At 36.4% G+C, this 25,822-nt stretch overlaps 2 protein-coding genes across 2 annotated transcripts; one reads left to right on the top strand and one right to left on the bottom strand.

The window, feature by feature from the left end:
- Positions 1-298: 298 nt before the first annotated feature.
- LOC107701629 (receptor-type tyrosine-protein kinase FLT3-like) lies at positions 299-9,623 on the bottom strand. The gene is made up of 22 exons (XM_016503669.1): positions 9,475-9,623; positions 9,145-9,233; positions 8,190-8,332; positions 7,890-7,996; positions 7,667-7,784; positions 7,386-7,531; positions 5,859-5,992; positions 5,619-5,757; positions 5,238-5,415; positions 5,058-5,155; positions 4,866-4,977; positions 4,584-4,771; positions 3,539-3,630; positions 3,311-3,443; positions 3,121-3,225; positions 2,652-2,762; positions 1,809-1,965; positions 1,499-1,611; positions 1,051-1,169; positions 665-787; positions 459-570; positions 299-342 (listed from the first exon to the last, which is right to left on the bottom strand). The coding sequence occupies exons 1-22, from the start codon at positions 9,545-9,547 to the stop codon at positions 299-301; spliced, it is 2,634 nt and encodes an 877-aa protein (XP_016359155.1). The 5' UTR covers positions 9,548-9,623.
- A 2,529-nt stretch (positions 9,624-12,152) lies between these two features.
- LOC107701630 (PAB-dependent poly(A)-specific ribonuclease subunit PAN3-like) lies at positions 12,153-25,803 on the top strand. Its single transcript, XM_016503670.1, has 18 exons — positions 12,153-12,810; positions 14,085-14,206; positions 14,353-14,425; positions 14,519-14,589; positions 15,500-15,647; positions 15,821-16,050; positions 16,142-16,246; positions 16,345-16,402; positions 16,699-16,860; positions 17,201-17,317; positions 17,938-17,958; positions 18,190-18,355; positions 18,803-18,890; positions 21,207-21,346; positions 21,545-21,674; positions 23,007-23,071; positions 23,179-23,317; positions 23,940-25,803. The coding sequence occupies exons 1-18, from the start codon at positions 12,462-12,464 to the stop codon at positions 24,078-24,080; spliced, it is 2,325 nt and encodes a 774-aa protein (XP_016359156.1). The 5' UTR covers positions 12,153-12,461; the 3' UTR covers positions 24,081-25,803.
- Positions 25,804-25,822: the final 19 nt, after the last annotated feature.

Here is a 25,822-nt window from a genome sequence, read left to right on the forward strand (position 1 = left end):
TGTCATTGTGGCAGTATCCTCCAACATTGTAATACAGCTGTAGACAGATATCACAGTAAGTGTGCATCCACCAACACTTTTAGCCCATTTTTAAAATAACTTTCACATAAAAGTCACCCTTTCTTCCAAAGCAGACAGCTCTTTTTCCATGAAAGCTACAAGCTTGGAGAAACAAGGCCGGTCGACAGAATCAAGCATCCAGCAGCGACACATTACCTTGTAACTAAACATACACAAACACATTTTAAATATCATTCTCCAGTATTTATATATATATATATATATATATATATATATATTAGAATGTGTCATTCACAGTTATTCCAGGATATGGGGTGACTCCTAATAGTAAGTACAAGATATGTTCATATGTTTAATCAAAAGTGATTTATAAGACTTTTCTTGGCTAAATACAAGCTAAAAGCTGTATACAGCAGAGAGAGAAGAGAGAGAGACACCTAGAGAAAATATTTCCCATAGCAGAATGCCATAGGCCCAGACATCACTCTGCATTGTGTAAACCCCTTTGAAAATACTTTCAGGAGCCATCCACTTCACGGGCAAACGCACCTGCAAAAATGTCATGTATACAATTATAATTACAAGTCAGCTAAATAAAGACCAGTCACATCAAGGCTATCACATGTGCACACACAATACCTACATTTCCTCTTACAACATAGTTGGAATCATGTTCAATGTCTCTTGCGAGGCCAAAGTCACCAATCTTCACCTGTCTGCCATGTGTCACCAAAACATTTCTGGCTGCCAAGTCCCTATGGATACACTGTAGGCAGAAAATTGTTCACTAAAGCCTTTTTTACACTATATAACAATATGAGAAAACAAATCAAGAAATGAAGCCAAATATGTCTAACAATGATTTGACTGTGCAAAGTGTACAGAAGCTACTCTGGGTTGTAACATGCTCATGTAGTATTCAGAGATAACATTAGAAAAAAAGTGTAAAAATAAGTTAATAAAGCTGTTAGTTTTATCTCTGTTGAATGGCAGGAAGTAGAAGTATCATGATCAGAAAGTTAAGCTCACATTTTTAGAGGACAGGAACTCCATGCCCTTTGCAACTTCAAAAGAGAAACTCAGAAGATCATCATAAGTGAGACTGTGAAGTTCCTCTTCTTGATGTTTGTCTTCACATTCAAGCATTTCTTTACAGAATTGACATAAACGATTGTTTATTTTCTAATGTCTTTTTTTAATTATTAGTTATTTGTTATCAAATAAAATGAGAATATAGATATTCTACAATCATACAATCACACATACTATAAATTGATGTTTTATGATCAGATGCATGTGAAACCAAGCGAATATGAATAATAAAACATTGGTTTTTAATAAAAAAAGTTAAAAATAATAATAATAATAATGACATTTTGATAAATAAAAAGTCTGATAACTTAAAAGTCACTGTTTAATTCATACAGTTGATGATCTCTAGTTTAAAAAAATTCAGATTCTCCCTTTCTCCACCTACCCTCAACAGTAGACACTGAGCTGATGCTGGGACTGAAGAGTGCCTCGTTCTCCTGTCCTTTGGTTGCAGGTGTCATGTGGACGTATTGGTTGCAATCAGGCTCAATATACTCACTGTGGAGGCACAACAAGGAGAGAGAAGCACACAGTCATTTACAGTAATGACAGTTTATTCATTTATGTGCACCTTTACATTTACGGTTCCACTTCAGCACAATATATTCATTTCCCTCTCGTCCACACTGGGTTTTTTTTTCTTTGTTAAAAAGGCCACTGCTGTAATTCTCTGCTTGGTGGACATTTATGCAAACCTGGAGTTTCTCTTCTGCTGGAAGTTGTGGTAGAGGCCCCTGAATCTGTCCCTGTTGAAAGCGTCCGTCAGATATTTGTGAAAACGTTCCCTGTTGCTCTTCAGGTAGTTCAAGAGATCTCCGTTACAGCAGTACTGGAATATCAGGTAAATAGGACCTGCGGATTTCAAAAAACAACAAACAAACAAACAAAAAAAAGACTGTATATTATCCTGCTTTTTTGATGGTCAAACATACAAACGGCCATTCATAATCAAGTAGGTTCCACAAGTAAAATCCCCATTAATTTTCTCCATAGGGAAAATCATTTTAACGATAACTTAAAAAAACCTTTAAAGACAGAACTGTTGTGAGGTCTGAGGTTGCAAATTCGATGGTATATGCTTTTGTTCAAGCCATCTATTTCAACCCATGATCCTGTAATATTTTTATATATGCTTAGTTTGCAATAAAATTATAGGCTATATTGTTTCTATAGATATAATCAACAACTTTAAATGAATAGTTTTATATTTCACTGTTGTTTTTAATTTGATTATGTCATTAATAATGCTTCATGGGATTGTAGTTCTTTCCCTCACTAAAGCCTTTAGATACACAACCTTTATCATTTTCAAATACTGGCCTCAAATGAAAGTTTGTAATGTTGTGATTCACCTTATAGCTGCTTGGCTTGGTTCGTGGCTTACAACATGTTAATAAAGACTTTTTCAAAACCACTATGGGAAAAATGAATGGAAAAAATACTAACGGAACCAACGCTGCTGAAAATGCTGCTCTCTATATATAGGTGTCTCCATCAGAGGATATGATTCAGAAACCCATGACTTCTCCAAATCTTACCTGAGCCTGTACAAGCTCCTAGCAAGTTGACAATATTTTCATGGTGTCCAATATGAGTAAGCATTTTCAGTTCAGACATCAGAGCTTCCTTTTCTACTGCCTGGTGCTTGTCTGTTTAATCCATACATTAACAATACAAAGCACACACTTAAGGTCTCTGCACACTGAGTCCGAATTTTTCGTCCGAATTTTTGCACGTTGAAAAATAAATACGACCTCACGTTGTGTCAATCACGTTTACCCACTGCCTCCGAAACCTTCGTCCATCATAAAAAAATTCAGACCAGTTTCGATTTTCTGCATTTTCGCATTCTTAGCAAGCATTTTGATAGGAAAGGATGACGAATACGAAAAAACCCATACGAAAATTTCAGACTCAGTGTGCAAGGACCTTTACAATCAAATTCCAAAATGCCAGTGATGTATCAGATATTAGATTTTAATGCTGTTAAAGTATGTCATTACTTACCCTTTAACATTTTTACTGCTACCTGAATAGACACTCCTGGCTTGCTGATCCCATACGCTGTAGCCTGCACAACCATCCCAAACGCTCCAGATCCCAGCTCATTCCCTTCGGAAAGCACACAAAACAAATTCGTAACACTTAATAAGATATATATATAGCAAGTCTAAAGAAAGTTCCTGGTGATCTTTACCAAGCTCAAGATTTTCTCGTGGAAATTCCCATTTCAGGTCATACTTCAACTCCCTGAAATCAATGTATATGTAGTCATTGTCATTGGGTCCGATCATCTGAATCATCTGGATCTGACACTGGTACCCAGGCTTCTGTAACAAAGGAGTGAGAGTCTGTGTTTGAAGAGGTAAGATCTATGATTCTAGGTGTTTGTTTGTCACCGTGACAGAAGCAGGTACAGGTTTACCTTAACTCTTATGAAGATGATTAAGGCAAAGATGACCACGAGGAGTATAAAGATGACCAGGAAACAAATCGCATAATCAATACTGAGGAAATCTGAGGGAAAACAGCAGGTGAAAAAAAACTAATTTAGCTAAAATTGTGACTCAACCTCAGTGTTAAACATATATTCAAACGAAAATTAGGGTTGATTACTGAACTAACATTGACAGACAATATGTGATATCTGATTCATATATCAGAAGGAAAAATGTAAATATGTTTTTATAAATATCAATCCCTGGAAAATAGAAGTGCCCAGTAAAAATACCTTTTCAAAGCTGCAAAGACTGCTATAAATAAAGGCCGTTTTTTTTGTAACATGCTATATTTAATTCTGTTTCTCTCTGTGTGGTGTAAAAATATTCCCCACATATTTACATATAGAAATATGTAAATATATGGGGAATTGTTCATATTATTAGTCCTTGACTACAGTTCAAAAGTTTGCGGTTGGTAAGATTCTTATGCTCACCAAGGCTGCATTTATTTGATCAGAAATACAGTAATATTGTGAAATGTTATTACAAATTAAAATAAATATTTTCTATTTTAATATATTTTAAACTGTAATATATTCATGTGATGGCAAATTTTCATCAGCCATTACTCTAGTCTTCAGTGTCACACCATACTTCAGAAATCATTCTAATATGTTGATTTGGTGTTCAGGAAACATTTCGATGTTAGTTGATAAAATTAGTTTTGCTATCAAATATTTTGTAGGATTTTTTTTCAGGATTCCTTGATGAATAGAAAGTTCAAAAGAATTTCATTTTAAATAGAAATCGTTTGTAACAATGTAAAATACTTTACTGTCCCTTTCGATCAATTTAATGTGTCCTTGCGGAATAAAAGTATTTAAAAACTCACTGACCCCAAACTTTTGAAAGGTAGTTTAAGGAGTTATGAAATCCTTATTAAGATCTAATAAGATAAGTAAGATTATGCTAGTCTGCATTTAGGTTAAATCTACTGAGTCCAGTATTCAATTTAGGGTTTAGACTCACTTGTTGGCAGTTGTAATTGTTCACTACAGCGAGTCCCTGCTGTGTTAGTGATGCAGCATTTGATATGATGGTCCTCGCTGTTCGAGTGAAGTCTGGCAAAGTCAATTTTCTTCTGACAGAACTGATCTGAATCCATGACCTTGGGCTTGGCAACAGGTATCTCTTTCCAGTTTTTAGAATCAATACATCTGCAAAAATATACAGAAAAATAGTTTAATAAATTAGCAACAAAAAAAAGACATGCATTTCATGTTTATACCATTGGTTATCTCTGCTTCTTACTTGGGATATGATGGGCAGATCTTCCAGGATACATTCGCAGGTAGGGAGCTTTGAGTCTCACAGGAGACGATGTTTGAATCATTGTGTAATTTTATTGTAATTTTAGGAATGTCTGCAAAATGCATTGCATATAAACGTATTTCACATTTAACATCTCATTATTTTTCAGTCAAAATGTTTATGACCACTCACCTGAAATGCAGAGAGACATATTCCTTATGACACTATATTGTGGAGTCTTTAATTTCATTTGATATTGGCCTGGTTCAGGGTTACACAGCTTAAATGCACTAATGAGAGAATCAACAAAATAAGCAAACACAACAACACACTCTATCATTTGCATTGAAATGGATAGCATGAGGTAAATACCTAGTAAAATTATTGTAATGAGTTTCTCTGCACTGCATTTTGGTTTGATTTGGTGTAATCCAGTGACACTGGGCTTTTGGGTAGGAGAACACCAGAGCCTGGAAGCAGAAGCTTGCCTTATTTTGTGCTAGTATGGTGTTGTTCTCATTCAACAGCAATATGTCGATTTTGTCATTTTCTGTCAAGGAAGGATCACCCATAGAAGACAAATATCTCTTTAATTATTATTTGCACAATAAATGATTGTCACACATTAGAACTCAGCAGCATTAGAAGCAGTTCACTGATCGTTGTGTTTTCTATTTAAAAATCATATATTAAAATAAATATTTTAACAATTTTAAGAAACATTTTAATAGAAAGGGCAATGGTTTTACTTACCAAGGACCTTGACGTAGGTCTTCCTAGCTTGGTTGTTTTTAGATATGCAGATATACTCCCCACTATGTGTCACGTTCACTGATTCGATAAAGAAGTATTCTGTCCAGTCTGTAAAATATAACGATGTGATTCCCTTGACCTGAATTAAGGGCAGGAAAAAAATAAGTGAAAAATTATCAAATGGTCAGAGCAGTGAAACTTTGATTTAATATTTCTTTATGGTTAGCATTCACATCTTACTGCTGTGTTATTGAAGTGCCATCTCAGTTCAAGGCTGTCCATAGAATTCATGGTGCATCGGAGTAGCAGAGACTGACCAGATTTCAGGAAAATCGTCTGAGCCTTTTGCCCATCCACATTCCTGTTATTGAGATCTGAAAGACAACCAACACAATTCGCAGAAGGTTTTCATGCTAAACCAAAACCCCTATATAACCTACATCTGACATCATTTACTGTAAATAATATATGCTGTCAAATAGTGCTGATAATATCATTTCCATTGTGGTAGATAAGATGTTATTATAATATAATATTAGAATATCTGAATACTCAATATCTGACTTTCATTTAAAGTTTCTGGGTTTTAACTAGGGGGTTGTTTGTTGATAGATAATATATTAACATTGTATATTGATATAATGTTATAAGGATTTCATAGCTGTGAACTTGGGTTATAATATAAAAATCATCTGTTCTTTAGATAAGAACGTAAATATTTGAAAAACTATTAACTTATAGTATCATATTAAGTCAAATTAGTCACTGATAAAATGTAAATGTTTTTTTTTTCATAACCCATTGACCACAAAGACAGTTTTAACACATGTACAATGCCACACAAAGGTTTGGGGTCAGTAAGATTTTTTTAAAGACATTAATACCATTATTCTTAAGGGATGCATTAAACTGATAAAAAGTGACAGAAAGGACATTTATAATGTTACAGAATATTTATATTTCAAATTAATATTGTTCTTTTCATTAATCAAAGAATCCTGAAAAAAATGTATGATGGTTTTCACAAACATATTAAGCAGCACAAATGTTTTCAACATTGATAATAATAAGAAATGTTTCTTGAGCAGCAAAACAGCATATTAGAATGATTTCAGAAAGATTTTATATAATGGCTGCTGAAAATGTAGTTAAAACAGTTATTTTAAATTGTAGAATATTTCACACTATTACTGTTTTACTGTATTTTTGATCAAATAAATGCAGCCTTGGTGAGCATAAGAGACTTTCAAACACATTCAAATATTACATACCGAAATGATGAAGCTCAGTGCATTCTTCTCCCAGCAAATTACTGGCACAGCACTTCATATTTGGACTTTTAGGATGATAGTCGTGACTCATCACAATGCTCTCTGTCTTATACCACTTATCTTTCATGCCCTCCTCTGGATTTTTGCTAAAAGGAAAACAAACAATTGAATCACAGACATTTAGTTACAGCCGCGTTTTATGTAACAAATTCTCCCAACAAGGAACCATGACTTCAGGAGCAGTATATCTACAATGGTAGCAGGCCATAACGTCATGTTACCTGTTACCATACCACCTGATGGTTGGCTTTGGCAAAACAGCATATTAGAATGATCTCAGAAAGATTTTATATAATGGCTGCTGAAAATGTAGTTAAAACAGTTATTTTAAATTGTAGAATATTTCACACTATTACTGTTTTACTGTATTTTTGATCAAATAAATGCAGCCTTGGTGAGCATAAGAGACTTTCAAACACATTCAAATATTACATACCGAAATGATGAAGCTCAGTGCATTCTTCTCCCAGCAAATTACTGGCACAGCACTTCATATTTGGACTTTTAGGATGATAGTCGTGACTCATCACAATGCTCTCTGTCTTATACCACTTATCTTTCATGCCCTCCTCTGGATTTTTGCTAAAAGGAAAACAAACAATTGAATCACAGACATTTAGTTACAGCCGCGTTTTATGTAACAAATTCTCCCAACAAGGAACCATGACTTCAGGAGCAGTATATCTACAATGGTAGCAGGCCATAACGTCATGTTACCTGTTACCATACCACCTGATGGTTGGCTTTGGGTTTCCCTCAGAAGTGCACACTAACTGAGCTATATTTGTAGACCCTGCTTTTGCAATAGCTTTGAGCACTGGAACTGATGGCCTCCCTACAGGGACAACAAAGAGACATCTTAACAACTCAACAACTCACATGTTGTTTTAGGTACTAGTATCAATATAAATATATTTCCTCCATTCTATGTTTGACTTACTTTGTGGTGACTGAACAACTGTAACATTATGATTGCCACAGTTTACAGTGTATGTTCCATTTCTAAATCGCTCAGTGGGCTGTAATGCATGCATGGAGGAATTTATCCTGTAGGAAGCATATAAAAAAATTATAATAAATTATTAATTAAGAGATAAAATTCTAAACTTATAATTTATCAATGACATATTGAATATCAGGTGAGTAATCCATGCAAAACTTCATTAAGCAATCATCATCTATTAGAGTAATCCATTCAAAACTTCATTAAACAGTCATCATCTATCCAACAGATATAAACCTTTGGTGACAAAGACATTTAAGCCCATCTGAGTGGTTTTGTTGGCATGCACTGTAAATTTCCACAGTTTGTCCTTCAGTGAAATCCAGTTTAATTGGGTCAGAACTCATCAAATGAGTTTCTTCCAATGTGCATCTTAAAGTCTGAAAAAAACAAACAAACAAGTGCACTGACTTTAATAATCAAAATAGCAAAAGTAGCTTGACAGTAACACTAAAATACAAATCGCTGTGGTTGTTACAGCAATTTCTGTAAAATCATCAGTTCTGCTTTTATTTTTAGCTGCTTGTTAAGTGTTAAAAAACTGTCTACACCTTGGATGCAAAGAAAAAGACCTAATATCCCTTCTTACAGAATCTTGTTAAATAACCACGAGAAACACAAGCTATTGCATGGTCAGTGTGTTTAAATATATTTAGCATATAACAATATAATATTAACATATAACTATTAACTTTAAGAATGAATGCGTACTTTTACAGTGTGTTATTAAAGACATTTTTCCTAATATAACAGTGAAAAAATATTTGTATTTTACATTTTTTCATCTTTCTTCAAGAGAAACCTTTTACATTGAAAACACTTTAGCAGCAGCACCAACTCTTTAAGGACAAATCTCCTTTTTTAATCACTTTATATATATTTTTAATTAGTGACCCTGTTACCATTCATTTCTACAGTAAAGAACTGAATGTTTATAATGTTTAAATCTTACAAAAAATGTGATATTAAATACAAAAAAATTATAAAGGCATCCATGTGCCTACATTCAAATTAATGTAAGATTCACTTGGGAGGCAAATCTTGTTATGGTGAATAATTCATCTTCAGGAATCTCTAACCTCAGCCCTGTGGCATATGTGGGTGAAGCTAAAATATCTGCTCGAGAAGAGCTTGAGAATTACAGACAGAAAGCTGTACTGAGCCAGCAAGTGGCTGATCAGAAGGATTTTACCGATCCATCAGTGTCACATTGGGGACGAGTCTCAGTTGAAGCGTCCGTCACCGCGCTGCCGCGAGCGCTCCAGTGCAGCACGAGTAACACTTCGGCACAAGATACAGAACAATACAAATATGAGAGAACGACAATGAATGAATGAATAAACAATGAATAAAACAACTATATTGGAATAAATTAAACCGTATAACATACAAATCAGCACAATTAAGCACATAAAATCCATTAAAATGCGTACATAATAACGTACATATCCTAAAGTAACTAGTTTGTCACCAGTTCACTGGTAACTTAGCCTACAGGTAACAAATGTTTTGTCTGACTTACCCACCAAAAGCCTATTTCCTGGACGCATCGCGTGAAGGCATAACAGCTTCTTCCTCGACCCTTGTCTGATCATGACATAGGATGGACAACGAACAAAGGCGCAAAGACTTTCGCTTCAGCGCATGACACAAAGCATCACTTCTTAACAAGGCACAAAGACAGTCGCTTCAGCACATGACACAAAACAATCACTTCTACTGACGTTTAAGCACCTCTTTAAATGCCTCAGGTTGGATATTAGCCTGAGAGCAATTAAAAGAAAACGCCTTTGTTTTGGCAAGTAGATTGCCTTGACTTAGTTATGTTTCTGGGGGAAAAAAGAAGATATTAATGGCATATAGCCAATATCAGAGAATGTCTCAATAATAATAATAATTATTATTATTATTATCATTATTATATTATATATAATATTACTTACATCTAAAAGATGCTTCTTTAACATTCACATTGCGTGAATGTAGCCTTGGCCAGGAGGAGCTGATGTCATCAGACAGTATCCAACTCTCCTTGGGTGTTTCGACCCTGAACCATAACACCTTCCTGTTGGTGGGTCAGCAGTGGTGGCCAAACCACTGCCTATCTTCTCCTCCTGGATTCCAGCTTTGCTCCTCTCTCCTATTCCATAACAAACAAGAGGGTCTTTCTGCTGCCTCCCCCATTAGTCCAACTGCTGTGAACATTCTCCATACCGACTGGGCCGGGAATCCTCTACAGCCAACCTCGACTGGGAACAGCCATGCCTGCCACCCTTTCTCATGACAGTCTTGCAAAAGATCTTGATATCTTGCACTCTTCCTTTCGAAGGCTTGGTGGCATCCTTCTTCTCATGGGACTGTAAGTTCAATCAAAATGATCTTCTTTGCCTTGTCAGACCACATAACCACATCTGGTCTTAGGGTTGTCTGGACTACTTGGAGGAACTGCAATCTTTCTCCCAGATCTACTCTCATCTCCCATGCCTGGGCCTTTTGTAAGAAGTTGTTTGTTGTTGATGTAGTTGGTGGATTTTCACCTTCTCTTACAAACTTAATCATTGATTGGTTTCTGGTATGTTTGCCGTTTCTTGCATCTTTCCTGCTCTAGGGTAGGGCTGGACAATAATTCAATATCAATATGTATCGCGATATAATTCTTTTCAATAACGGTGATATGATTTTTAAACACATTTCCGATATTTCGATATACATTACCAGTGTTTCCCATGCATTGATTTATTTGTGGCGTTTGACTTCGTTGAATAAACATTAGCACTGCACGGTTCAAAGTCATAACGTGGCGCGGGTGTTTTATATGAATGTATCTCTGAAGGGAACCTACTGTCTTCAGAAAAGTTTCGATGACATTTTAATTTGATCTGATAAAGTAGCGTTCATGAGCGGAGCTGCTTTGATTACAGCCATTACTGGAGAAACCGCAAGTTCTACCGCTCTCAATGCACCTCCTGCTGGCAGACAATCAGTTTGCATTTTCAATAAGCCCGTCTCCAGCAACTTGTTTTGGTTGTTGCTCTTTTTTTTCTGCAGCAACTCAGAGCACTTTTCATATCCTTTATCCTGGCTGAAGCACATTTGTTTCAATCTATAACAATAATCAGCCGTCCTACATTACCAGTCAAAAGTTTTTGAACAGTAAGATTTTTTATATATATATTTTTTTTTAAGAATTCTCTTCTGCTCACCAAGTCTGCATTTATTTGATCCAACGTACAGCAAAAACAGTCAAATTTAGAAATATTTTCTGTTTGAATATATTTTAAAATGTAATTTATTCCTATGATCAAAGCTGTTAAGCCAGTTATTTCTATTTTTGCTGTAGTGTGTCAGTGGGAAATATCAGTTTACATTTCCAACATTTCTTTTTGCCATTAATTGTAATAATCCAGTGAGATTTTTGTATGGACAAGGAATCTGACAACAGCCAGTGCTCCACACAGAGATCTGATCTCACCATCATCCAGTCCGTCTGGTGTGACATGAAAAACAGAAAAAACTGAGACAGACTAAATTCAGAAGAACTGTGGCAACCAGTGGCGGTTCATGGGTTTTAAAATAGAGGAGGCACACTAATTGTATTGGTCAAAACTGAGACAGACTACATCCAGAAGAACTGTGGCAACTTCTCCAAGGCGCTTCAAGAAACCTATAGGCTACCTGCAAAGCTACCTGATAAAGCTGTTTGAAATGCAAAGGGTGATCACACCAAATGTTGATTTAATTTAGCTAATAGAAATTAATTGATTAAATTGATTGAATTATATATATATATATATATATATATATGCAAAGTAATATTCCATGTTCTTAAACAAAATACAAAAATTGTATTCAATATTTCAACACTCTTATAAATAGGAAAATTTATACATGATAATAATAATAATAATAATAATAATAATGTTTTAATATAAATTATTAATTTATAATGTATTAAAACCACAAACTGACACATAAATACCAAATTAATTAAAATATATATTTTTAAGTTACGATATGAAAAGTAAAATTCCCTGTTTTCAACACTTAAGCTCAAGATACAAAAATGTAACATTTTAACACTTTAAAAAAATCGTAAATGACAATATATTATTATTATGATTGTAATATGTGTTTTATGATTTAAATGAATCCCCTACTGACTCCTTATGTGAACTGCAGTCCTGGTCGTACCCAGCATGCACAGCAGAGCTATTAGCGCTTAGCTGAACAAGTGTAGACAGAAGACAACAACAACAGCATGATCCCGGCCAAACGCCAGGCTGATGGACTAGTAGGCCAGCTATGGACCCCGATAACGAGTATCAGTACATGGCAACAAAAGTGTGGCTCTTACTGACTAGTCATCTGGCTCGATGAGGAGGTTGATTTTATTGCTAAACGTCCAGTAAGGTGCTCATTGTTTCTCTGTGTTTTAAAATATACTGCTGCTAAATATCTCGAGTCTATGTGCGAGTGTCTTCCGGCGGGAGCAGCAGCAGCAGCGGTGCCATGAACAGTGGACTCCCAGCTTCAGCTGCTCCGCTCGGGGGTGTCGGAATACCCGGTGTGAAGGTGAAATTCTGCCGTTATTATGCGAAAGACAAGACTTGTTTTTACGGAGATGAATGCCAGTTTCTGCACGAGGACCCGTCCATGGCGAGCCTTTCTCTGCACGGTGGTGGTACAGGTGCTGGCGGAGGAGGAAGCCCCGTCTCTTTATCTCTCGCCGGAGGAGCAGTGACGGCGGCGGGATACGTGCTCGGAAGTAGCGCGGCCAGCGGCGCTCCGGCAAACGTTCCCAAAAAGAACGATTCTCTCGGTCCCGCGGGAACAGCTCTGGAGGGACAGCTGTTGTCCAGTAAGATTGCGCTGAGGCCTAACGTATCTTGTTGTTGTTCGGTTATGGGGCCACACGACAGCTTTTGTTTAAATCGAGGCCGTGGATTTAGCGGCCTAAATTTCGCTACCAAAACAACACGGGAAATCAACATGTTACTCCACAGCGCGCAAACACTTTTAAACGAAAGACGGAAATACTAAAACAACCGAAGCAAAATCGTTTAGTTAATACTCTAACGTTACTTGGTTTCTGTTGGTTCCAAAATATTCTTCCAAATGCATAAATTGTTTTAGTTCTAGTTTTCGATAACTGATAGGTATGGCAAGGCATTTTAACATTTATTCCTTAAAACTAAACTACCTAGTAGTTTGTTTTACTGGAATACTCCAGTAATCCGTTATTGACTACTATCTTTTACAATTACACTTGTTTTACAATTTCACTCGTTATGAGAAACTACTACTTATTCTAGTACTTATTTTAATATTTACTAGTATCTGTTCCAGTTTTCCTAGTATTAAATGAATTGATCATAGTAGGCCTGCCATTCAGATACTATTGTGCTGCAGTTCTTTCTAGAATAATTTGTTCTTAATCATACTAGTAATGGTTTAGTATAACTTCAAAATAGCTGTTCTGGTTAGTTAGTACATATGACAGGTAGGGAAAAAAAGAGTTTGAAACGGGTGCCATAATAAATGTTACTAGTGACAACTTGGATAGATAATTGTGTCTCATAAATAGGTACAAAAAAAATAAAAATCATAATAAATACTATAGTATTTAATGAATAGTTATTAGTGATATTTAAAAAAGAGATACTCATCAATATTGGAATACATACTAGTCCAAAGTGTGGTTACACACATCTCCACAGAATTCAGTGGCAAAAATGTGTTAACAGTGGCATAGATACTAGTTTTAATGAATAAATGGCTTGCCATAGAAAAAGACCTGCCATTGTTCACAGGCAAGATTGAAGCATCTTTATAAACTAACAGAATAGCAAACATCTGGTTTGCCAGTGTTTTAATGACACTTTAGAAGAGGCTGAGTGCATTTTCACAGTAAAGTGGGAAATTATGTCAAGCGGCTTTTTTTAGTGTTCAGGAGAAATTCTATGGAACTTGCTTTTAGGAGAGCACATTAATCTTTTAAAACATTATATACTGAAGCTACCATTCACTGCATTATTTGAATTATTTATTTAATTTGAAAAAGGCTTACATAAGACTTTGTGCAAGATATTGTGTTTACACAAAGGGTTCACATGTGTTTTTGCTTTATTGCAGTCCCTGGGATGGAGGGAGGTGCTCTGAATGATGCCAGTCTGACCAACTCGTACTTCAGCAGCACCTTTATTGGGGTCAATGGGTTTGGAGGCCCAGCAGAGTCCAAATATTCAATGATGCAGGTAACATAACCACTAGTGACTGTGTGTGGTGACATGATAAACAGGAAACCAATAGATAATACTAGCAACTGGGTCTGTCAAATGGAGCACACAGTGGTGATTCATAATGGGACACTTCACATGTTGATGGTTGCTTGTGTTTTTAGAGGATGACCATCAGTAGCAGTTCTCCGAGTCTGCTGAACGATGGTGCCAAGAGCTTCAGCCACAACACACATGGTGAGTAAAATTTTGTAGAAATGTTTGTTGTGGCAATAAAGCTGTCATGGCAAGATTTGAAAACCTTTTCTACGTGTCTGCTCCACTTTTTAGATCCAGTAAATTCCCCAGCGTCATCTCTCTTCAGTGATTTTGGTGCTTTAAGCATATCACAAAGGAGAAAGGTGAGTTTTACATGTCAGTTTATGCTGTTTGTATTGTGCTATGACTGGGTATTTTGTTGATTGAAGAATCACTTGTATTTCTGTCATCTTTAAATAAGGCATAATAGAAAAAAAATGGTTCCAACTTGCGTTTTGGTCAGACTAGTCATCCAACAATTGACCAGTTGATTAGTGAGTTTTAAAAATTATAATTTTTTAGCAGTAAGTTTTAGTTTAATTACTATGCTGACATCATGCTGTGTTTTAACTTTTAGAGAGTTTGCACAGGAAATCCCTTAAAGAAAAGTTATTAAAAATATACATAAGAAAATTGATTGAAAATATACATAAGCCATATATATTTAGACGGACATCAGTCGCCATTGCATTGCATCTGACAATGCATTTTAAGATTCTGTGTCAAGAGACCCCCATCCAAAAATTTAAAATGAGGTCTTTATGTATCAAGACCCAAGTTTTTATTATGAAAATTTTTTTTTGGGTTACATAATTATTTTCTCAACTACTTTTAATACTATACTATGTATTTTTAGTCAAATTTGATGTATCTTAATATAATTTATTTTCTTTTTTAATATAATCATTATTTATTTTAATGTAATTTAGTTATTGTAATCTTAATTGTTTTTGTTTTGTTTTTGGTAAAACAAACAAACAAACAAATCAACCCTACTTTGAAAACCCCAGTCCTAAGAAACGAGTCTGATTAGAATCAGGTGAATCAGAAACCAACCTAATTATACAGGTGATCCTTGAGACATTTGCTGACTAGTGAATTTTTAATAAATGTTGCTTTACACATCCCTAACTTGGAAAAAGTTGTGCCAATACCAAAATGACAAAGATACTTTCTTAGAGGTGTTAGAGTGAAAACATTATGGTTCTATTTGTATATGTGATTCTTTTTCAGGCTCCTAACCCCACAGCCAGTGAGTTTGTACCTAAAGGGGCCCCACGGATGGCCTCCATGTCTCAGACGACCGTGCCAGCAGCATTCGCCTCCCCCATCTTCCCTCATCCTGGCTTGAGCAGCTCCACAGCGGCTGCTCTTGCACCTGGTCAGTGACTCACTCCCAGAAAGTACCACCTGGTGTTCTGCCATTCTGTCTGTCTTTTTATTATAATTTTTTTATGCTTAGTATTTCTATTCAGTCTTTTAATGTGTGATCTTTTAGGTTGTAAATCTGGTTAGTGTACTCTGTTTTTGGTTGAATATGTGTTTTTTGTACAGGTATGTCACTCTCTGCTGGGTCATCTCCTCTTCACTCCCCCAAAATCACCCCTCACACCTCTCCAGCCCCACGGCGGCGCAGTCACACACCCAACCCCAACCCAGCCAATTACATGGTGCCCACCAGTGCATCTGATCAGGGAGGTGCAGCCCACGTGATTCAAAAGGAGACTGTGGGTGGGACAACTTACTTCTATACCGACAACACCCCTGCTCCTTTGGCCGGAATGGTATGGTCCATGACAATCAGACTTTGCTGTGTGCTATTATTGCCTTTACCTGGTTTACCTAAAATATCCAATGTGCTGTTCTCATTTTCAGGTGTTCCCAACATATCACATGTATCCGCAAACGGCACCTCATGTGGCATACATGCAGCCAAAAGCCAATGCACCATCCTTCTTTATGGCTGACGAACTTCGACAGGTAATTGTCGATTTCTGCCCTCATCTGTTAGCCAGTGTTGTTTAGAAGTTGTTTGTCATTTTTCACTTATTTATTGTAACACAGTGTCTTGTTTGTAGGAGCTGATTAACAGGCATTTGATAACGATGGCACGGATAGATCAGTCTGAGAACCTTGGTAAGGATGTGGTTTGTCTTTTGTTGGCATGCCATGTCAACAGTGTTTTGGTTTCAATGGACAACACGGCAACTGTTCAGTTATAATGTCTGTTTTGTGGTCAGTGCACATGGATTCACCTGCTATCTGAGGAGAAAACCTCATCCTTTGTCTGTCTGCCTTTTTAAATTGGTTTGAAAAGCATTTACATAGTTATCTACCTTTCTGTATATTCTTGAAGTGTTTATTTTGGCACATATGTGTGTAAGAAAAGGTGTGTTCTATGATTTAAGTCGTCTGATCCATCTCTCCTTCAGGAGTGCCGTCTGAGGTAGACAGTTACCACAGCCTCTTTCCCCTGGAGCCCCTTCCCCCACCAAACCGTCTTCAGAAAACCAGCAACTTCAGTTACATCACTTCCTGTTACAAGGCAGTCAACAGCAAAGATGACCTGCCTTACTGCCTCAGGAGGATACATGGTGAGGCATTAACTATTTGTATGTACAGCTGTTTCTGTAGGCAATTTGCATGTTTGTGTTTTGAATTCTATTTTTAAATCACTGGTCTTTGCAATGGCAATATTTATGGATAACCAATCGAACCACATAACTAAAAATGAAATCATTTGAAGTTCAATAGGGTTTTAAAGTGCTTATGGTAATTAAAGTACCTAGATTTAATATATCTCTAAAAATTGGAGAACTAAAACAATAAACAGTCTCTGTGTCTTGGCAGCACAATGACATGTTGTGTTTTAGTTTTTTGGTTTAATAATACCCATGTATGTAACTTTAGAAATGTCTTTGTGTGCATTCACAGGCTTCAGGCTGGTCAACACCAAGTGTATGATGCTGGTAGACATGTGGAAGAAGATTCAGCACTCCAATACTGTGACCCTCCGAGAGGTCTTCACCACCAAAGCATTTGGAGACCACTGTACGAATATGTGTTGTTTTTTAAGTGCGTGTGCATGTCCAAACTATTGTGCAACACAGCTTTTGGTTTTGAAATGATGCATTTGATTTCGGGTCAGTGATAAGAAGCAAATTTTTTTTTCTTTTGTTCCATCTATTAATTTATTTAAAAGTATTTAAAAAAAACTATTTACAAATGTAATGACTTGAACGCACCTCTGCTCTGAGACATATTTTGAAATTATGAATTTCTGAAGAAAAATAAATAATTGAAAGAGCTTTTCTTAAAAAAATGTTTAGTTTAATATTTTTATTTCTTCAAAAATCTCTTTGCAAAAATGCTTATTAATTCATTAAACCGTGTTAATTTCTTACAAGTATTTGAAAAACTTGTTTAAAATATAAAGGTTTTTCAAAGGAGTACATTTCTAGGATTGTGTTTTGAAGTAGATTTTTATGAACAGATATGTCTGATTGGTTTAAGAATCCGCTCAACAGCGCTCAAAATGCTAGCGGGAAATGCCGGTATCGTCACATTTTTCAAATTTCAGTACCGACGTCAGTACTTTTGACAGCACTAGATGATTGTGTCATTGACCCTTTTGGAGTCTTTTCATATATGATCACGTTTATCCTTCGCAGCACTGGTATTTTCCTATGACTAAAAACGATGGGATAAAATACAGCAACTTATTATAATAACCAGTCACAACATCTAAAAATATACATTTATTCTTATACATAGATACACTATTTTAATACCTTGATGTTAAACAGTTTTATTACCTATTTCCAGTGTTAATTTTATATTATTTATTTGTAATTAATTGTTTTGTTAAAGTTGTGTTTTTGTTTTTTTTTTTTGAGAAATAACTTTACGTTTTCTTCCATCAGGGCAGCATGAGCTCCCTCCTCCACGGCAGCATGCGGGCCTGTTACCGGAGTCGCTGATTTGGGCCTACATTGTCCAGCTGAGCTCGGCATTGCGCACCATTCACACGGCTGGGCTGGCCTGCAGGGTCATGGACCCTAGTAAGATCCTCATCACTGGAAAGACACGGTACAGCCACATGTATCTTGCACATTTAAACCAGAACTACATTCATGTTACTGCAGGGCATTAGTTGATTTGGTATGAAATGTTTTGAAATTAGTAATGTTTTGCACATTAAAGCAAATGTTTTTTTTCCTGAACTACTACCCAAACTGTGCGAACAATACAATAACTGGTAAATGAACTAAAGACAAAGCACAGTTCTGTAGAATCTTCTTGAGAGCTGTAGTTAACCAACTTATGAAATGAAGAATGGTCAAACCACAGATCGGTCAGTGTTCTGTGGGGCCCTTATTTTCTAGCCATAAATAGTGAATGGAGAAGTTCACTTTTAGATTGTTTTTGCTCTTCCTTTATTATATTTTGCCTGTTTATCAGCTTCTCACAGCAGTGTTTGCACAAAAAACCAAACATGCAAACACAAACTGCTAAATGTTCGTTGTTTCTCCATAGGTTACGAGTCAACTGTGTAGGAATGTTTGATGTCTTAACATTTGACAATAGTCAGACCAACCACCTGGCGCTGATGCCCCAGTACCAGGTACTGAACATCTCCTTTACACCCAAACAGTGTGATACACCCATCACATCCATAATTTGACTGTGCTTCTTCATTTAATCAGGTTTTGTTACATTATCGTTCAAAAGTTTGGGGTTGGTAAGATTATTTTAATTTTGTCGAAGAAAGTTTATTTTGCTCATCAAGGCTGCATTTATTTGACCAAAAGTACAGTAAAAACAGTAATATTGTGAAATATTATGACACTTTAAAGGTGACATATCATGAAAATCTGACTTTTCCAGGTTTTAAGTGCTATAATCAGGTCCCCGGTTCATCTACCAATCAAGGAAACTTGAAAAAGATGAACCCAGTAACTTTGTTTTGGTAAGCCTTTTTCTGCAAGCGTCTGAAAAAACGAGCGAAAAATTTTTGCTCCCCTAGTGACGTGGCTAAGGGATCTCATTATAATATTACCGCCCCTTAATCTGTAAGTTTCCACCCACTGCTCCTTCATTTTAATTTTGCATGCGACAACGGTGTACCCGCTCTAGTGCCATGGTGAAAGTTTGAGCAAAACATGCTAACTGTTCTGGCTGCACAGACGAGCACAGAACACTATTTAGAATCCCAGCCTCAGAGGAGACGAGAGCAGTGGATTTATTGATTTATTTACTGTATATTGCTGCTGCCACACCGATACATTTACACACATTTGTTTCCCAGCTGTTTACCTTCACAGACATAACCGACTGTTTATGTAACTTATGTGTTTTTAACGTAAACTTGTGTGTGAATGAGATCTTAGTACTCGCATGCTGCGACAGCCGCTTTCTGTCCGTTTGCTTCGGATGTGTGCACTCAGAAAACCATATATCAGAAGTTTAAACTAATATGGTTTAAAACGCATGATTTCAACGTGATAAACATGATAATCAGAACCAAAACAGATGTAATGACACAGTTCTATTCTGGAAAAGGGGGCGGGGAGCAGCAGCTCATTTGCATTTAAAGAGACAGGCACGAAAAACAGCGTGTTTCTGCTTCCTCTCAAAATAGGCATTTTCAAAATAAAATAATAAATGATCTGTGGAGTATTTTGCGCTGAACCTTTACAGAAACATTCTAAGGACACCAGAGACTTATATTACATATTGTAAAATGTAATAATATGCATTTTATTATGTCATAATATGGCATAATATGTCTCCTTTAAAATAACTTTTATATTTTTAAATGTAATTTTTTTCCTGTGATTAAGCAAAACTGAATTTTCAGCAGCCAGTTTTCAGTGTTGAATGATCCTTCAGAAATCATTCTAAAATGCTTATTTGGTGTTCAAGGAACATTTCTTCTTCTTATTATTATTATCAGTGGTAAAAACAGTTGTGCTGGTAAGTAAATGACATTTCAAATAAATGCTTTTCTTTTGAACTTGAAAAAAAAAAAAAGTATGACAAAAATACTGTCACTTTTGATCAATTTAATGCACCCCTCCTAAATAAAATGAATTTATTTAAAAAATAAAAAGTCTTACTGACCCCAAAACATTGGTGTCTATAACATTTTACTAATAAATTAATCTCAATTATTTTTGACAATTAATTGCCAGAATTTCATGATTCTGACTATACACCACTTTAATATTGATATGAAGTTCTTTGTACTAGCAGTGTGTTTTAAAGGCTGCTTTGTTGTGGTGTAACACCGTGTCCTAACCAGATGCGATGCAACAAGATTCCAGCGACAAGCAATTTGGCTGTCCACACCAGACACGACATGACAACACACCACGACACAATCACTCAAATATCACAGCCATTCAGAAGCGCACTGCACTCCCAACGAAATGGACAATTTTATAATCTAATTCATAAATATGAACTTTTTAACTTTATTGAAAGTACATACCGAGTGACTGATACCATCTTTGTTATGGAATACGCTTGTTGGTTCACATTGAGTTTGCAGTTTTAACAGACAAAATTGTTTTTTTAAGATCTGAGGTAAACTATCTATTGTTGCTTTCAGTATGGCTATAAAGGTCATACAAAATGATATTCAAACTCACATTAGACACTTAACTTAAAGCACATAATCAGTACCTGAGATTATCATTATCATAGTTTGTATGCTGTTGTTCCAGTCGCAGAAATAGAAACCGTTTCTAAAATAGAAATGTCGCCATCGTGGCTGATTATGACAAAAACTCAGATTAACATGGAAAAGATCCCACACGGCGTCCTGTGTAGTTAGGACACGGTGTAACATTCATTTTTGTCTTGAGTGATTGTCGTTTTACACTTTTGGTCTAAACTATTAGTTTCATCAGTTGCTGTTTCTCTTCGTTTCCTTCAGCAAGCAGATCTCATCTCCCTGGGGAAGGTGGTGTTGGCTCTGGCGTGTAACTCTCTAGCTGGCATTAAGAGAGAAAATTTGCAGAAGGCCATGGAGCTGGTGTCAATCAACTACTCATCTGACCTCAAGAACCTCATTCTGTGGGCCTCTTTCTCTTTCTTACACACATCTTTATAGCTTAAATGCTCTCAAAGTGGATATACTATGTCATATGACAGTTTGTGGTTCTGTATGTGTCATGTTATGAATAATTAGCATGTTCATGCACTCATATATTCACACTTGTGCATTAGTTTGAATGTGGGGGCCACATCTTATGGTCATGTTTCGACCTTCAGGTACCTGCTCTCGGAACAAAGCCGTCTGCGCAGTGTCAATGACATTATGCCCATGATTGGAGCACGATTTTACACTCAACTCGATGCCTCGCAAATGAGAAACGATGTCATTGAAGAGGACCTGGCCAAGGTATTCAAATGTGAAATTTATATTTTCTATCCACCTTATTTTTTTATGTAAGAATGTCTGCAGCCAGTTGTAAATTTAATTTGGTGTCATTTGCTTCCAGTTATTTTTAGCTGTATAAAAACAGCTTGTTATGCTGCTTGAATCTGCAAGCTGATGTTTTTTTTAACGATATTATTTTAATTTAGTGTCTTAATTATAAACACACTGGTTTGTAGCACAAACAGTTTTACCGTTTACTGCTCTTTGATATTCTTCTCATATTTCCCTATAGCGGCTAATGAATTGGAAGTCTCGCACATTCAAAGAAAACAGCTTACTTTCGCATTGAAAAATCAGGGGGAAACACCAGTGTTTCAAAAAGAATGATGCTGTTTAATGTAAATATTTAATGTATAGTTTTTAAGTCAGTTTATTATGAATTAATGTATTTATTATTTAAAAAAAACTTAATTACACTTTTTTTTTATCAGTAATTATATTGACTTGAGAATAAAGTCACTGAGAATAAAAATTTGCAGTTCACTGATATTCTTAATGAGGTGTTGATACTTTAATCAGTGATTTATTCAATAATTCATTCAGTAGATTTGTCAGACTAATTTAAACAAATAACTGACTTTATTTGTGATTCATTAAAAGAACCAGCTCAAAAGAATCATTCATTTTTTTAATAGGACTTACACTAGTTATGCTGTGCTGTTTGTTTTTGAGACCGGACAGCCGGTGGAGGTGGAGGTGGGGCATTATTTTCTCTTACTTTGTCAGTCTTTTTATCTTGTCACTTTCCATTTAGAGCCACAACTAGGCTGTAGATTCGATATCAGTTCAGGAAACAAAAAGAAAGACCCTTCAGACCATGCTATCCAATTTAACCAGTATGCCATTATCTAGCGTGTGCTGAGCTTGCAATGGAGGGGGTGGAGGTGTGATCACTGCGGATATTTTGGATGGTTTCAGCTATTCTTTCTTCTTCTGCTTTCCTCCTTTTGAACATTTGTATCAGATGTGTGAAGACTTTTTTTTTTTGTACCACCCTGTTACAAATGCCTACAAACATGCATTGATGTATTTAACCCCTTTTTTTCATCAAGAGGACAGACTTTTTAAACAGTGCGTGTCTCCTGTGTTTGTTTGATGCTGTGCTACATCTGATGTGAGAGCAAATGTGACTCAGAAAGACGTTTAAATATGACCTGGTTTCCTCTCTTAACTTCCCTTTTCATTATCTGCAGTCTCACTTACGCAAAGCCAAAATAACCTTTTTTTGTTACTCAAAAATGATCCTTAAAAGTTTTTATTACAACTTTCTGCTTATGCACCTGTATTTTGCAGGAGGTTCAAAATGGACGATTGTTCCGCCTACTGGCAAAGTTGGGAACGATCAACGAGAGACCAGAGTAAGTCTTTTATTACAGCTAAAGTATTGAAACCTTTCGGAAATGGCAACCTTTTATAGAGTACTTTCAAAATGGTTCACTTCAACATTTAATTTTCATTCTTGTAGGTTCCAGAAGGACCCAACGTGGTCTGAGACTGGTGACCGTTATCTGCTGAAGCTCTTCAGAGATCACCTGTTCCACCAGGTAACTGAGGCAGGCACGCCCTGGATCGACCTCAGCCACATTGTGTCCTGCCTCAATAAGGTGAGCCTGTTTAGCTTGTGCATATTTGTGTTTAGACTTTAGTCAGGTTAGACACCAAAAACCTGCAGACCCTCACGATTGTGTGTCATGATCAATAAGTCTCTTAAAGATTATTTGACTTTTTTTATGACAAGGGAACGTTAGTTTAGGTTGTAATGTCATGTGATATTTAATATATTTATATTAACCCATGATATTAATTCATGATATTTGTAAAAAAAAAATAAAATAAAAATAAATGAATACACATGTATTTATGGTATAAAGAAAATATAAATTTTTCTTGATAGTTACAACACATGACATTTTTAGAGCCATTGATTTAAATTTGTATCTTAAATAGTGTATATGTTTTTCAAAACCAACATGAAAATCATGCATAATTACAAGCAGCTAAACCCTAACCATATTCCTATTGTAAGTATTTAATTGTATAATTACATACATTTTGTATTACATATATAATTTGTAACCTTAAAAGCAAAAATAAAATGTAAATGTCTTTTTCATGGAACTCTATTATTTGTCATTCATCACTTCAGCTTTGCTAATTTAACCAGTCCACTATTTTTGTCACTAACACTATTTTTGTCACTAACTTCCTTTTAATTGCTCATTGCAGTTGGATGCTGGAGCACCGGAGAAGGTCAGTCTGGTGTCACGGGATGAGAAGAGCGTGCTTGTGGTGACTTACTCAGACCTAAAGCGGTGCTTTGAGAGCACCTTCCAGGAACTGCTGGCCGCCACGAACGGTCCCCTGTAACCCCCAGCCATCCACAAGAGTGGGCTGGAACTGCCTGAAACAGAGCACATTGCACTACAGCCTGGAATCATAGGTGCAGAATGATGATCTCACGACCAGGGCGGAGCCAGCTGGCTGCTCACCTCCAGTCAAATACACTGTTCTGTCCAGAAAAAAAGTTGTTTTCTAAAACTTATTTTTTTAGTTTTCACAACAACACCACAGCTGCAGAATTATGAACTGAACTGAGAGCTGTGATGATGATTTTTTTTTTTTAGACTTGGGAACAATGTCCAAAAAATAAGAGACTTCCTGCTTTTATTTTTATTTTTTTTCTTTGGAGGATGCACTAAACATTTTAAGTTTATTTTTAAGTGATTGTGCGTGTCCCACAGGGTGCGTTGAGGACCGGGGTCTCACACATGAAATTAGAAGAAAAACAGAGCGCCGTTTTTCCACATCATCTCCTTGTGCATTTTTAATGAGGTACTAGAAATGGGAACAGACCACTGGTCATGTGTGCAGAGTCCTCTGCTCTGATGGGACAAACTGATGAGACTGACCACTTATGAATGTGTGGCATGAGTAGTACCGTGCCACCACTCCTTGTCTGCTGTAATGACCCATTTAAATGTTGGCCAACTTGGAGGCGGGAGGGGAAGTAACTGGTTGCGTGCAGTCGAGGGGGATTCCATGACAAAAGGGGTGCTCTCTCCTCTTGCTGTGTAAACTTGTCGTTTATTTCAGAATTTCGCAACATCCTTTTTCGTTTTATGGATGCTTTTTGAAATCGGATTTTGAGAGGATGGATTTTTGTTGTCGTTTCTTTTTTTCTTTTTCTTTTTTTAAGTCAAGCTTTTGTGATAGGAACCAAAGAACTGGACCACGCTAGCAAGGGAAACCAGTTCTGTCTCATTGTGGAATGTCGTGGAATGTCCTCTAATGCCTCTGTTGTGGAGCATCCCAAGTTTCTGTCCAGTTTGTCATTCTTTTCCCTAATTCGTTCTCATTTTCCCACTCTCCACGCTTGTATTGGTTTGGATATAGTGAATCTCAGTAGAGCTCTCTTGTGTTGTTACTGTCTTTCCCTTTCCTCACCAAGTTGTTGTACAGAGATGCATGATGGGATGTTTCTCACCTCACTAGTGTGATCTCTGTGGACCAATCCCAGCAGGATGTTGGGATTGTATTGGTTTCGTTTTTGTTTAACTATGATTTGACCTACAAATTATGTGACGACATCCAGAAAAATAGTTTGGAATTTGCTCAGGTTGATCCCTGACAGGAATATGCCAATGACTGAATGTGTCTGACCTGTCATTGGTAACTGCCCAATCCGTGAGTCAAGGAACAGGTGGGACTTGCAGCTCAGATTTGGGTGTGCCACACTGGACTGAGAGGGTGCAGGATACAGCAGGCAGAGCTGAGGATGCTGTAAGTTCAGTAATGTACTTTTTCCCTCTTCTTTTTTATTTTAGTCAACTGATAAGTAAACTAATTGGTGAACATGGTGCCAAGCCCGTATCCCTCTCTGAATCACACACACACACACACACACATTAATACACACCTTTTACAGGCCGATCTCATATCATGTACCGCACTCCAGACACACATACATATGCACTCGTACATGAAATCCTCCTTCACCATCCCAGTAAGTTTTATGCCCTTCTTGTGTTCGTCACATTTTTGAAATATTTGTGTGTACAGCAGTATTTTAATAAAGAGTAATAAAAGAGAACATTAGTTTGTTATTAAAT

The sequence above is a fragment of the Sinocyclocheilus anshuiensis genome, unplaced genomic scaffold (genome assembly GCF_001515605.1).
Source record: "Sinocyclocheilus anshuiensis isolate Anshui unplaced genomic scaffold, SAMN03320099.WGS_v1.1 scaffold1626, whole genome shotgun sequence".
NCBI classification, from domain to species: domain Eukaryota; kingdom Metazoa; phylum Chordata; class Actinopteri; order Cypriniformes; family Cyprinidae; genus Sinocyclocheilus; species Sinocyclocheilus anshuiensis.

Bases quoted from the DNA above. Each gene is read 5' to 3' on its own strand.
- LOC107701629 (XM_016503669.1), bottom strand. From the start codon at position 9,547: ATGATCAGACAAGGGTCGAGGAAGAAGCTGTTATGCCTTCACGCGATG. The intron at 5,416-5,618 runs GTAAGTAAAACC...CTTCCTTGACAG, and splicing joins GACCTACGTCAAGGTCCTTG to AAAATGACAAAATCGACATA. The intron at 3,444-3,538 runs GTAAACCTGTAC...CCTTTGTTACAG, and splicing joins TCATCTTCATAAGAGTTAAG to AAGCCTGGGTACCAGTGTCA.
- LOC107701630 (XM_016503670.1), top strand. From the start codon at position 12,462: ATGAACAGTGGACTCCCAGCTTCAGCTGCTCCGCTCGGGGGTGTCGGA. The intron at 14,590-15,499 runs GTGAGTTTTACA...ATTCTTTTTCAG, and splicing joins GCATATCACAAAGGAGAAAG to GCTCCTAACCCCACAGCCAG. The intron at 15,648-15,820 runs GTCAGTGACTCA...TTTTTTGTACAG, and splicing joins AGCGGCTGCTCTTGCACCTG to GTATGTCACTCTCTGCTGGG.